We start from the raw sequence: 13,431 nt of genomic DNA, 5'->3' as shown, positions 1-13,431 counted from the left end.
TATCAAACGAGGGTAGTGTAGAATAATTTCTTTTTTGGTGCCATTGTTACATTTTAATATCAGGATTTGCTAACTTTAAAAATATAAATTTGGGAGGCTTTAATATTTTGTAATTTTAAAACAATTTATATTATAATTATTAAAAAAATAATCAAAGAAGCATATGAGCCTGGAGACTACACATGGAAGTACATTATCAATCATTTTTTCCATTTTTCAGTTGGTTTATTTGGTTTAGGGACTACTCTTGAATTGATTGTTCAAACTTAGGAACAAATAGTGTTCCATTTCTATTTTATTTATTTTTGGCCCTTTTAATTCCTAATTTTATGTACCTTTATATTTTCCTTGCATAGATGTTGGCCAGATATTTATCTCTTTGTAATATATTTATAAGGCAATTATAAATTATAAAGTCCTTATAAATATGGTCAATTCTGGCTTCCCTGGTGACTCAATGGTAAAGATCCCCCCAGGGATGAGGGTTCAGTCCCTGGGTTGGGAAGATCCTCTAGAGAAGGAAATGTCAACCCACTCCAGTATTCTTGCCTGGGAAATCCCACGGACAGAGGAGGCTGTCAGGCACAGTCCATGGGTCTGTGTCTTAGTCAGATGTGCCTTAGTGACTAAACAACAACACCACGATCAGTTCTAGTCCTTTCTATTTTACTATCTGTTCAATTTTACTTCAGCATTAAGTTTTCCCCAAATCTTCTTATATGGGTTGTTGGTGGTGGGAGAGCCTCCTTCCTTGGTTCTAGGGATCCAAGGAAGAAAGGGACTTTTATCTTTCACGAGGAAGGGGGGAAGTCCAATGTAGCTATGGTAGCAGGTAACTCACCTGGACGCTGGGTAAGGACACTGAGTTGAAGACAGAGAAGGTTAATGAGTGAGGTGTGGCCTGAAAGAGAAAATACCCACTAGGACACTTGGGAATTTACTCTGAGGCTTGACATCTGAAAGCGAGTCAATATATTTCTACTGATCAACTAACTTGGAAAGACTGATCCCTTCCCCTATGGGATATCTTCTTATAGGGACCCATGGAGCCAGAATCTGGAGCCAATGGAACAGCTGTTGCTGAGTTCATCCTGCTGGGTTTGGTGGAGACGCCAGGGCTGTGGCCAGCTGTCTTTGTACTCTTTCTCTTTGCCTACCTGGTCACTGTCGGGGGCAACCTCAGCATCCTGGCAGCCATCTTGGTGGAGCCCAAACTCCACACCCCCATGTACTTCTTCCTGGGGAACCTATCAGTGCTGGACATGGGGTGCATCACCGTCACCGTTCCCTCGATGCTGGGTCGTCTCTTGTCCCACAAGCGCACAGTTCCCTATGCAGCCTGCCTCACACAGCTTTTCTTCTTCCACCTCCTGGCTGGTGTGGACTGCTTCTTGTTGACAGCCATGGCCTATGACCGATTCCTGGCCATCTGCCGACCCCTCACTTACAGCACCCGCATGAGCCAGACAGTCCAGAGGATACTGGTGGCCGTGTCCTGGGCTTGTGCCTTCTCAAATGCACTGACCCACACTGTAGCCATATCCACACTTAACTTCTGTGGTCCCAATGTGATCAACCACTTCTACTGTGACCTCCCACAGCTCTTCCAGCTCTCCTGCTCCAGCACCCAGCTTAACGAGCTCCTGCTCTTTGGTCTGGGTGTCCTCATGGCAGGTGCACCTATGATTCTCATTGTCACCTCCTACATCCATGTGGCAGCTGCTGTCCTGCGGATCCGCTCAGCAGAGGGCAGGAAGAAAGCCTTCTCCACGTGTGGCTCCCACCTCACTGTGGTGGGCATCTTCTATGGCACAGGCATCTTCAGCTACATGCGGCTAGGCTCAGTGGAGGCTTCAGACAAGGACAAGGGGATTGGCATCCTCAACACCATCATCAGCCCCATGCTGAACCCACTCATCTACAGCCTCCGGAACCCTGATGTGCAGGGCGCCCTAAGGAGGGTGCTCATGGGGAAGCGAGCTTTTGCATGAGGGATGTCTCGAGAGGGTGAAACCATAGCAAGTGTCCCTGTCCTTCCTAGATCTTGAGCAAGTTGACTTTTGTTAGGAAGTGAGTCTTCTTGTTCCTCAAGGAGGTTCGAGCTGATAATAGATGTGTAGGTTCTGTAGACCAGAGCTCTTGACTCATTGCCATTTGGTCCTAGCTACCCATCACACTCCAGATGGAGATGGAACCCAGGTAGTTCTATATTCTGGAAGGCTCATGACCCTACAGGAAGAACCTGTAGTTTTTTCCTGCTGGGGTTCCCCAAAATACACCAGCAGAGATTCTATCTAGACTGGAATATGGAAAGTCACAGCCTGGTGCCAAGTATTAGCACATCCTCCTGTCAGGCTTGCTCTGAAAGCAGCATTCCCAACCTGCTTTTACACAAGGACCCAGACCTAGTACAGTATAATTTGAGACCCTGATTTTCAGTACCCTGCCTATACTTCAAGATTCTAGGGTTTTTAACAGTGGAGAATTTATATTTCCTTTGGCATTTCTTTCTTTCTATTTTTCTAAAATAGAAATATCCATTGATTTAAAAATTTTCTTAAAAATCATGTTTATAGAAATGAAAACAAAATTTTATGCGTGTAAAATCAAAACCTTTATCCTCTCTGTCCTCACTCTTCATAATGCAATTTTCCAGAAGAAACTACTGTTAAGAATTTGGTACTTACCTTTTTAGTTTTTTTATACATTCAGTAAATATATTTAGGTATTTTTATATCAACATAAACATATTTATGTATATTCATATCAATAGAGGCATATATGCCATGTTTTATGTTTACACATTACACGGTAGATTTTCTACATGCTAAATATCTGAAAACTTACTTAATCCATTTTAATGACTGCCTAGTGTTACTTTATGAGCTAATCATAATTTGATTAACCCTATTCCTTTTTTTAATCTTTTATGATTTTTTAATGGACTTTTCTTAAAAAAATCTTTAATACATATTTTATTTAATCCAATATATCCAAAACATTATTTCATTAATATAAAATTATCAAATGATATCAAATAATTATCAAAGTATTTTACATCTCTTTTTTCATACTAAGTCTTTTGAAACTAGGCATATTATTTACATAACATCTCAGTTTGGACTAAGAACATTTCTTTTTTTTTTTTTTTTTTTTTCTTCTCTTTTTAAATTTTTTTATTTTTAAATTTTACAAAATTGTATTAGTTTTGCCAAATATCAAAATGAATCTGCCACAGGTATACATGTGTTCCCCATCCTGAACCCTCCTCCCTCCTCCCTCCCCATACCATCCCTCTGGGTCATCCCAGTGCACTAGCCCCAAGCATCCAGTATCATGCATTGAACCTGGACTGGCAACTCGTTTCATACATGATATTTTACATGTTTCAATGCCATTCTCCCAAATCTTCCCACCCTCTCCTTCTCCCACAGAGTACATAAGGCTGTTATATACATCATTGTCTCTTTTGCTGTCTCGTACACAGGGTTATTTGTTAGCATCTTTCTAAATTCCATATATATGCGTTAGTATACTGTATTGGTGTTTTTCTTTCTGGCTTACTTCACTCTGTATAATAGGCTCCAGTTTTATCCACCTCATTAGAACTGATTCAAATGTATTCTTTTTAATGGCTGAGTAATACTCCATTGTGTATACGCACCACTGCTTTCTTATCCATTCATCTGCTGATGGACATCTAGGTTGCTTCCATGTCCTGGCTATTATAAACAGTGCTGCGATGAACATTGGGGTACACGTGTCTCTTTCCCTTCTGGTTTCCTCAGTGTGTATGCCCAGCAGTGGGATTGCTGGATCATAAGGCAGTTCTGTTTCCAGTTTTTTAAGGAATCTCCACACTGTTTTCCATAGTGGCTGTACTAGTTTGCATTCCCACCAACAGTGTAAGAGGGTTCCCTTTCCTCCACACCCTCTCCAGCATTTATTACTTGTAGACTTATGGATTGCAGCCATTCTGACTGGTGTGAAATGGTACCTCATAGCAGTTTTGATTTGCATTTCTCTGATAATGAGTGATGTTGAGCATCTTTTCATGTGTTTGTTAGCCATCTGTATGTCTTCTTTGGAGAAATGTCTATTTAGTTCTTTGGCCCATTTTTTGATGGGGTCATTTATTTTTCTGGAGTTGAGCTGTAGGAGTTGGTCAGGAATAAGACAAGGGTGCCCACTTTCACCATTACTATTCAACATAGTTTTGGAAGTTTTGGCCACAGCAATCAGAGCAGAAAAAGAAATAAAAGGAATCCAAATTGGAAAAGAAGTAAAACTCTCACTGTTTGCAGATGACATGATCCTCTACATAGAAAACCCTAAAGACTCCACCAGAAAATTACTAGAACTAATCAATGACTATAGTAAAGTTTCAGGATATAAAATCAACACACAGTAATCCCTTGCATTCCTATACACTAATAATGAGAAAACAGAAAGAGAAATTAAGGAAACAATTCCATTCACCATTGCAACGGAAAGAATAAAATACTTAGGAATATATCTACCTAAAGAAACTAAAGACCTATATATAGAAAACTATAAAACACTGGTGAAAGAAATCAAAGAGGACACTAATAGATGGAGAAATATACCATGTTCATGGATTGGAAGAATCAATATAGTGAAAATGAGTATACTACCCAAAGCAATTTATAGATTCAATGCAATCCCTATCAAGCTACCAACGGTATTCTTCACAGAGCTAGAACAAATAATTTCACAATTTGTATGGAAATACAAAAACCTCTCAGTAGCCAAAGCGATCTTGAGAAAGAAGAATGGAACTGGAGGAATCAACCTACCTGACTTCAGGCTCTACTACAAAGCCACAGTTATCAAGACAGTATGGTACTGGCAGAAAGACAGAAATATAGATCAATGGAACAAAATAGAAAGCCCAGAGATAAATCCACGCACATATGGACACCTTATCTTTGACAAAGGAGGCAAGAATATACAATGGATTAAAGACAATCTCTTTAACAAGTGGTGCTGGGAAATCTGGTCAACCACTTTAAAAAGAATGAAACTAGAACACTTTCTAACACCATACACAAAAATAAACTCAAAATGGATTAAAGATCTAAATGTAAGACCAGAAACTATAAAACTCCTAGAGGAGAACATAGGCAAAACACTCTCTGACATACATCACAGCAGGATCCTCTATGACCCACCTCCCAGAATATTGGAAATAAATGCAAAAATAAACAAATGGGACCTAATTAACCTTAAAAGCTTCTGCACATCAAAGGAAACTATCAGCAAGGTGAAAAGACAGCCTTCAGAATGGGAGAAAATAATAGCAAATGAAGCAACTGACAAACAACTAATCTCAAAAATATGCAACCGTATTCCTTTTGATGGAGTTTAGATTGTTTCTAGATTTACTGCAATTACAACCAATGATGTAAAAACTATTCTTCAGAGATGAGTTTCTATTATCCTGGAAACATTTTCATAAGTTCTAATTAATAAAATTCCTGAGTTGAGTAAACTAAAAATTTAGATTTTTTTCTATGTATTTCACTCTTATTCTACAAAATATTTGCACTATTCTGTTATTCCAATAGTGAGTGAAATCACTTCATCCTCATAACTTTGTCAACTGCTATAAATAAATGCTTCTAATTTTTCACAATATAAAGGTTGAAAATTACCAATGAGTGTTTCAATATGCATCTCTTTGATGTTCACATTAAATTGAATATATTTTCAAATGTTTAATATCCATGATGTGGACTGAATTATGTCTCACCAAAATTCATCTGTTGAAGCCCTAAAACTCCCAATGTGACTGTATCTGGTGATAAGGTCTTTATAAAGTAACTAAGGTTAAATGGGATTAATTAGGGCTTCCCAGGTAGCACTGGTGGCAAAGAACCTGCCTGTCAATGCAGGAGATGCAGGTTTGATCCCTGGGTTGGGAAGATCCCCTGGATAAGGGAATGGCGACCCACTCCAGTAGTCTTGCCTGGAGAAGTCCATGGACAGCTGAGCTTGCCCTCAAATTCCACCCATTTTGTTACAAGTGACAGGCATTCCTTCCTTTTCATGGTGGAATGCTACTCCTCTGTGTACATCTTCTTTATCTAATTATCTGCTGAAGAACATTTAGGTTGTCTCCATATCTTGACTATTACGAATAATGCTGCAGTGAACATGGGAGCATAGATATCTCTTTACTAATGATTTCATTTCCTTTGGGTATGTAACTGGGATTCCCAGGTGGTGCTAGTGGTAAAGAACCTGCCTGCCAATGCAGGAGACATAAGAGACTCAGGTTCGATTCCTGGCTGGGGAAGATCCCCTGAAGAAGGAAATGGCAACCCACTCTGGTATTCTTGCCTGGAGAATCCCATGGACAGAGGATCTAGACCATATGGCAGTTTTATTTTTAATTTTTTGAGGAAACTCCATACTGTTTTCCATATGGCTATACCAATTTAAATTCTCACCAACAGTGTGTGAGGGCTCCCTTCTCTTCACATCCTCACCAACATTTGTTATTTCTTGTCTTTTTGACAGTAGCCATACTAACAGATATGAAGTGATACCACTGTGGTTTTGACTTGCAGTTCCCTGATTACTAGTGATGTTGAACACCTCTTCATGTACTTGTTGATCATCTGGATGTCTTTTCTGGAAAAATGTTTCTATTCCGCTCTGTTGCTCATTTTCAAAACTGGACTTTTTGCTTTTACTTGGTATTGTGTTGTATGCGATCTTTACAGATTTGGGGTATTAACCTTTTATCAGATACATGGGCTTAGTTGCTCAGTCGTGTCTGACTATTTGTGACCCCATGGACTATAGCCCACCAAGCTCCTCTGTCCGTGGAATTCTCCAGGCAATAATACTGGAGTGGGTTGCCATTTCCATCTCCAGGGGATCTTCCTGACCCAAGAAGCGAGCCCTCTTCTCCTGTGTCTCCTGCATTGCAGATGGATTCTTTACCCACTGAGCCATCCAGGAAGCCACCAAATATGGGTTTGCATATATTTTCTCCCATTCTGTAGGTTGCCTTTGATTGATTACTTCCTTTGCTGTGCAGAAGCACATTGGTTGTTGTAGCTTTTCCTACTGAAGTTAGTGTTGGCAAAAACTGTGGGGGTCTTTGGTAGCCAAAACCGCAGGAGCCCTGTAGGTGACCATAGTAGTCTATCCAGGTCCTGGGTGCAAAGGCTGCAGGTATCCTCCTGTTCCGTTTTGCCCGTGGGGGGAAGCTGCATCTGAGGGGATCCCTCTTGGCGCCAGGTCTGGTGGGCTGACACTTGGAGTGGGAGAGGAGCCGGGGCCCTGGGATAAGGTGCACTTGATGTTCTTGGATTGGAAGAATATCGATATTGTAAAAGTGACTGTACTACCCAAGGCAGTCTACAGATTCAATGCAATCCCTATCAAATCACCAATGGCACTTTTCACAGAACCAGAACAAAAAGTTTTGCAATTTTTACCTCATAGGATTGTTGTAAGGGTTGGTTGAGATTCCATGTATATAAAGCTCATGGTGTAGTGTCATGTACACACCATAATAAATGTTATTATCATGCTACTAACATCATCGGTGGTCTCCTAATAGGAACTTTATGTGCGTTACTTTATTTAATTCTCCCAGCAACCTTGAGAGAGAATATTACCCATTTTCCAAATAGGGAAACTGGGGTTCAATGGGGTTCAGTAGCTGTTTGTAACTGAATGAGCAGGTCTATTCCTTTACAAAGTCCAGCAGGCTACTACAGAGAGTGCGCTGTCATATGGGCTCTGGTGTAATTAATTGAGGAGGACATGAGAATCCAGGGATTGCATTACACAGCCTCTCCAATTTTCAATCTCTGTCATCTCTAACAGTAGACTCTCATTTTCTAAAGACTTGGCCCAGAAAATTACGGTATGGGGCAACTTCCCAGGGGGATCCTCAGCTTCTACCACCCTCAGGATCATTATAGGATCCCCAAGAGTGTGTAGCCTTTGCTAATAAGCCCCAGGTGGGAATGTATTTTCTTTCTGAAGATTTGTTACAAATTTGAAGCAGAAAAAGGAGCCTTTGTCTCCTTTCTTGGGTTTCCATCGTGGGGTTCAGGAGTCAGCTGGTCTATACCCCCAAGCTTCTGTTTCGACCAGACATCTGGGAAAGCAAAACTTGCAACCTGGGACCCCAGATTCAATCCTGGCTCTGCCTCTAGTTCCCTCATGAATTTGGGAAAGCAATAGCTCCCTTCGTCCCCATCTGTTAAACAGAGTTATAAAGACAGCTGCCCTAATCAGCTACATAAATTAATATGAGGGATGGCAATGAAGATGTTTGAAAAAAATTCTAAGTCAACAGAGTCATGAGGCACCACTGATTTGCCCCTGCAGTATTTATTAGGGCTTGTATTGTGTACCTGTCCTTAGCTCTCCCTATTGCCTCCTTCCCCTTCTTGGGCTAATTTCGAGGTCTCAAGGGGACAACACCATGGTGGAGAAGTCCCATGACAGAGATGGCCTCAGCCTCTCTTTATCTCATTTCTGTACATATGGCCCCTTTCTTTCCCCCAGAGTAGCGGAAGACTGAGTTTGTACAGATTCTCATCCCCTTTTTACAGCCCTTTCCATGAAACCTCGCTGGCCTCTGTGCCATAGCAAAGTGACTTCTTACATGACCCTCCGTCTGCTCCCATGTAACAGAGAAGGGACTTCAGTGGTCACTAAGTCAAGCTTCCTGGTTTTACAGATGCAGCAACCAAGGTCTCAAAAGCAAAAATAAAGAGACTTGCACAGGATGACATATCAGGTGAGTGGAAAAGCTGGGACTATGATCCAAAGCTTGAGGTTTCACTTCCAGGCACCGTTACCAATTCTTCCTTCTTTTTAAGATAAAGCTTCTTTTCTGATTTTATTCAGTGTTCAATGTCCATGCCCAGAACTCAATTCCTACTGGGCAACTTGACCAGATCCCTGAGACCAACTCTATAGCATGAAGGACCTATTGGAATTTCAGAGCAGGGAGTGGTCACAGCATAATGAGGGAAGCCCAGGACTCATACAGATCCCCAAGAATGGTGATCTAGAAGGTTCACCTCATTAATGGATTATACCTGTGATTCCATCAGCCACTGAAGCCCTGGACAGCTAGTCTGGTGAACAACCAGAATTTAGGAGACTGTATGTAAGTTTCGTTCCTTGTTAATTGAGGGCTGGACAGAAGCTACTAGGAGAGCATAGTATTCTGGCTCACAACTTACTTGTTTTTGAAGAGTCCCTCTTCTGATTGTAGAAAATGTGTTCATACAAAGAGCTATATGTCAGTGCATGGATGCTACAACCACTGCATGCCTATCGAGACAAATGGAGGAATCAACCCTATCCCTACAGCAGTCTCCCTGTGCCTTTCACTCGACTCGACTTCCTCCAAATCATGTCAATCCTTCAAAGTCTAGCACAATTCACACTTGTCCACAAATCCTTTCCTTACCACCTTAGCCCACAATGAGGCCCTTTTGGCCAGAAAACCTCTTTGTCAACCAGTGCGGCTATTCATTTATTTACAAAATGATGCACAATTACAATGAGTTTATGCATGTAGTTCCTAAGGTTGAGTCAGCCATGAATCTCATCCTTAAATTACTAAATGACTAAGTCACTAAATGACTGTGCTGAAGGCAGAGTGCTTAGTGCCACGTAGACTACAATTAAAGGGTAATGGTAATGTTGAAGATGTAAATATCACTTTAAAATGGGCACAGATCAGGGCAGTGTTTCTGGAGGAAGACAGCATTTGAGCTGAATCATGAAGATTTTGAACACGTGACATGGAAGAAAGACATTCAATACAGAGAAAATAGCATAAGCAAAGGTGGGAATCTAGGAACTCACAGAGTTTGCAATCTCAAGACATGGTTTAAAATAAAAAGGAAAATCAGGGGGCAGCTGCTGATCACGGTCATGATCCATCCAAGGCACTGATTTGGACTTGAGCTACTGCAGCCTACAAGGCAAGACTGGGATTTACAAGGGCACAGCTATCATGAGTATGAGAGTAAGTCTTTGAGTCATGAGAATGGGTCAGAAATACATTGAGAGAAAAAAAAAAAAAGAAATACATTGAGAGAGAGTTGCTGGAGAAGGACATGGCTTTATGATCCTTGAGGTGTCCTGATGGTATGTGTAAATGTTAAGAACAGGTTAAAAGTCAGCATATCCTAGTTAAGACCTTGCCTTCAGCCACTTGCTATATGTGACTCATGTTCTTTCTGTAAAATGCAGATTAAAATGGTATCTGTTTCATAGGGAGGTTGTGAGGAATAAATGAGTTAACCACATGCAAAGTACTTAAAACTACACACTGTTGTAGCCCAGGGTAAGTCTCCTTGTAATTATTAGCAGGGAAAGCTTCCAAGGGAATTCTGTCAGTTCAATCCCTGGGTCGGGAAGATCCCCTGGAGAAGGAAATGGCAACCTACTCCTGTATTCTTGCCTGGGAAATTCCATGAACTGAGGATCCAGGCAGGCTACAGGCCATGAGATCGAAAAGAGTTGGGCACGACTGAGTGATTGAGCACACACTTCACCAAGTTAAAGCATACAATTCAATTCATATTCACAGAGTTGTGGGGGTTTTTTAATTTTTATTTTTAGTTGAAGGATAATTGGTTTACAATGTTGTGTTGGTTTCTGCCGTACAACAAAGCATGCTGCTGCTACTGCTAAGTCGCTTCAGTCGTGTCCGACTCTGTGTGACCCCATAGACGGCAGCCCGCCAGGCTCTGCCGTCCCTGGGATTCTCCAGGCAAGAACACTGGAGTGGGTTGCCATTTCCTTCTCCAGTGCATGAAAGTGAAAAGTGAAAGTGAAGTTGCTCAGACATGCCCGACTCCTAGTAACCCCATGGACTGCAGCTTACCAGGCTCCTCTGTCCACCAAGGAAGCCCTAATTCTCTGTTGCTGCTAAGTTGCTTCAGTTGTGTCCGACTCTATGCAACCCCATAGATGGCAGCCCACCAGGCTCCCCCGTCCATGGGATTTTCCAGGCAAGAGTATTGGAGCGGGTTGCCATTGCCTTCTCCAATGGCAATTCTCTGTTATCTCATCCTAAAAGGTTTTCTCTGGTTGGATAAGGAAGAAAGGGCAGTCAGTAAAAGGTTTCTAAGAAATAGTCATAATCAGACCCATTTGTATGTTTCTGCATTTTTATCATTTTTAAACTTGAAAATGGTCTAAAAAGAACAAAAATAATTACTTCATACTTTCAAGTGTGACAAAAATCAAATTCCCATTGGACCTGTACAGCAGACCCCTAAGCTGTTGTTTTTATAGTTATGACCAGAAGATGTAGCTTAGATATGAACAATTTCAGAACCAAAAGAAACAAAGATCCTAACCTAACAGAAATAGCTTTCACTAGCATAATATGAAATTTTAAGTAACTGGATTAAAAGCATACTTTCATCATCTCAATTAAAACTACAGTGCAAGACTACATTACTATCTTTGCATGAGCTGGTAGTGCTGAGCTATCTAACAAAAATGTTCATGGATTATCCTAATATATACACTCAGAGCAACAATACTTACTTGATTAAGTCCATCTCACTGAGTTGTGTTAAAATATTTGCTAAGAGATGTTTGAGTCCTCTTCGAAAGAGTTCACTGAGAATATCTACACATTTGAGGCCCATTTTCCTACCACTTATATTCTGTAGTCTAAAATTTCCACTGAATATAAATTCCTTCAGCTTCTCCCAATCTATTTTAGGATTTCGTTTACAATTTTTTTTTAACGTTGAACAAACCACTTTTTCAAAATAAAGAGCTGGCAGCAAGGTATATGGTATATGTATTCTACAAGCTGTACTTTACATTTAATAATACTGCTTTGATATCTTTCCAATCGGCACAGATAGAGCTATTTCCTACAGCTGCATAATATTCCTTTGGAAAAATATTCCATAATTAACTTAGTAACCCCTTTAATAATGAACAGATAGATTATTTCTAGTTATTTGCTATTATGAACAATGCTGCAACAAATAAGCTCACACAGGCATCATTTCTGTGTGACCATCATTTCTGTGACCATATATCTGTTGGATAAATTTCCAGACATGGAATTGACAGGTAAAAAGAAAAATACATTTATAATTTGAAAGATGTTGCCAAATTGTCCTTTCTCCTTTTCACTTCTGCCTTACAGATACTATGCAAATTCCCCTTGTGCCCAACCCTAATCTAGAAGCATGCAGAGAATGAGCTTTGGGAAGAAGTGGGTGCATTTAGCCAGTTGGCCAGAATTTTAAAATAATTGAGACATTACTCTTGATTATTAAAAGTTTTTCTATATTTTGAGTTATCCTTGCACTTCAGTTCAGTTCAGTCCTTGCACTACTACTATTAAATTCTCCGTTTCCCCAATAACTCTGTGGTTTAACACTTCATTTATTTATTTATTTATTTTTTGCATTTTTTAAAATTTTATTTTATTTTTAAACTTTACATAATTGTATTAGTTTTGCCAAATATCAAAATGAATCCGCCACAGGTATACATGTGTTCCCCATCCTGAACCCTCCTCCCTCCTCCCTCCCCATACCATCCCTCTGGGTCGTCCCAGTGCTCTAGCACCCAAGCGAACCTGGACTGGCATCTCGTTTCATACATGATATTTTACATGCTTCAATGCCATTCTCCCAACTCTTCCCACCCTCTCCCTCTCCCACAGAGTCCATAAGACTGTTCTATACATCAGTGTCTCTTTTGCTGTCTCGTACACAGGGTTATTGTTACCATCTTTCTAAATTCCATATATATGCGTTAGTATACTGTAATGGTGTTTTTCCTTCTGGCTTACTTCACTCTGTATAATAGGCTCCAGTTTCATCCACCTCATTAGAACTGATTCAAATGTATTCTTTTTAATGGCTTAACACTTCATTTAAAACTTTGATCCATTTAGAATTTATTTTTGGAAAATATATGAGGTATGTATATGACTTATAGTTTTCCAGCATAGCTATATTATTGCCCTCATAAGCACTTATTGAATAATACTTGTTCCCACTCCTTTAAGATGCTGCTTGTATTATATACTAAATTCCTATATTAGTTTAGGTCTATTCCTTGACTTTTCAGTTTTTTTAAGCTTATAAAATGTTACTTTTTTAGCCTAATATAGGTATAACCAACAAGTAAAACTGTCAAAGTATAATAAGATCATTTGATGTATGTTTACATGGTGAAAGGATTCCATGTAGCTGAGAATGTTGTAGCAAATGTTGTGAGTTAATGAGTATGGTGTGGACTGGGTGCTGGGAAAGTCCTTACTTGGAAAGGGAGAACTTAGTAGAGGGCTCAGGACATAGGAAGTCTATTTCTTCTTTTTGAATATATCAAGAATAATTATTCCTTATATTCTTGGATATTTCCTTGCAGGAACTA

At 40.1% G+C, this 13,431-nt stretch overlaps 1 protein-coding gene across 1 annotated transcript; it reads left to right on the top strand.

The window, feature by feature from the left end:
* Positions 1 to 1,043: 1,043 nt before the first annotated feature.
* LOC102271336 (olfactory receptor 3A1) lies at positions 1,044 to 1,991 on the top strand. The gene has a single exon (XM_005911297.2). The coding sequence runs from the start codon at positions 1,044 to 1,046 to the stop codon at positions 1,989 to 1,991; it is 948 nt and encodes a 315-aa protein (XP_005911359.2).
* Positions 1,992 to 13,431: the final 11,440 nt, after the last annotated feature.

This window comes from Bos mutus, chromosome 19 (assembly GCF_027580195.1).
Source record: "Bos mutus isolate GX-2022 chromosome 19, NWIPB_WYAK_1.1, whole genome shotgun sequence".
In the NCBI taxonomy this organism is placed as follows: domain Eukaryota; kingdom Metazoa; phylum Chordata; class Mammalia; order Artiodactyla; family Bovidae; genus Bos; species Bos mutus.
Note: the sequence above shows the minus strand (reverse complement) of the source record. Positions and strands in the feature narration are given on the sequence as shown.

Excerpts from the sequence above, each read along its gene's own strand:
- LOC102271336 (XM_005911297.2), top strand. The coding sequence starts at position 1,044 with ATGGAGCCAGAATCTGGAGCCAATGGAACAGCTGTTGCTGAGTTCATC.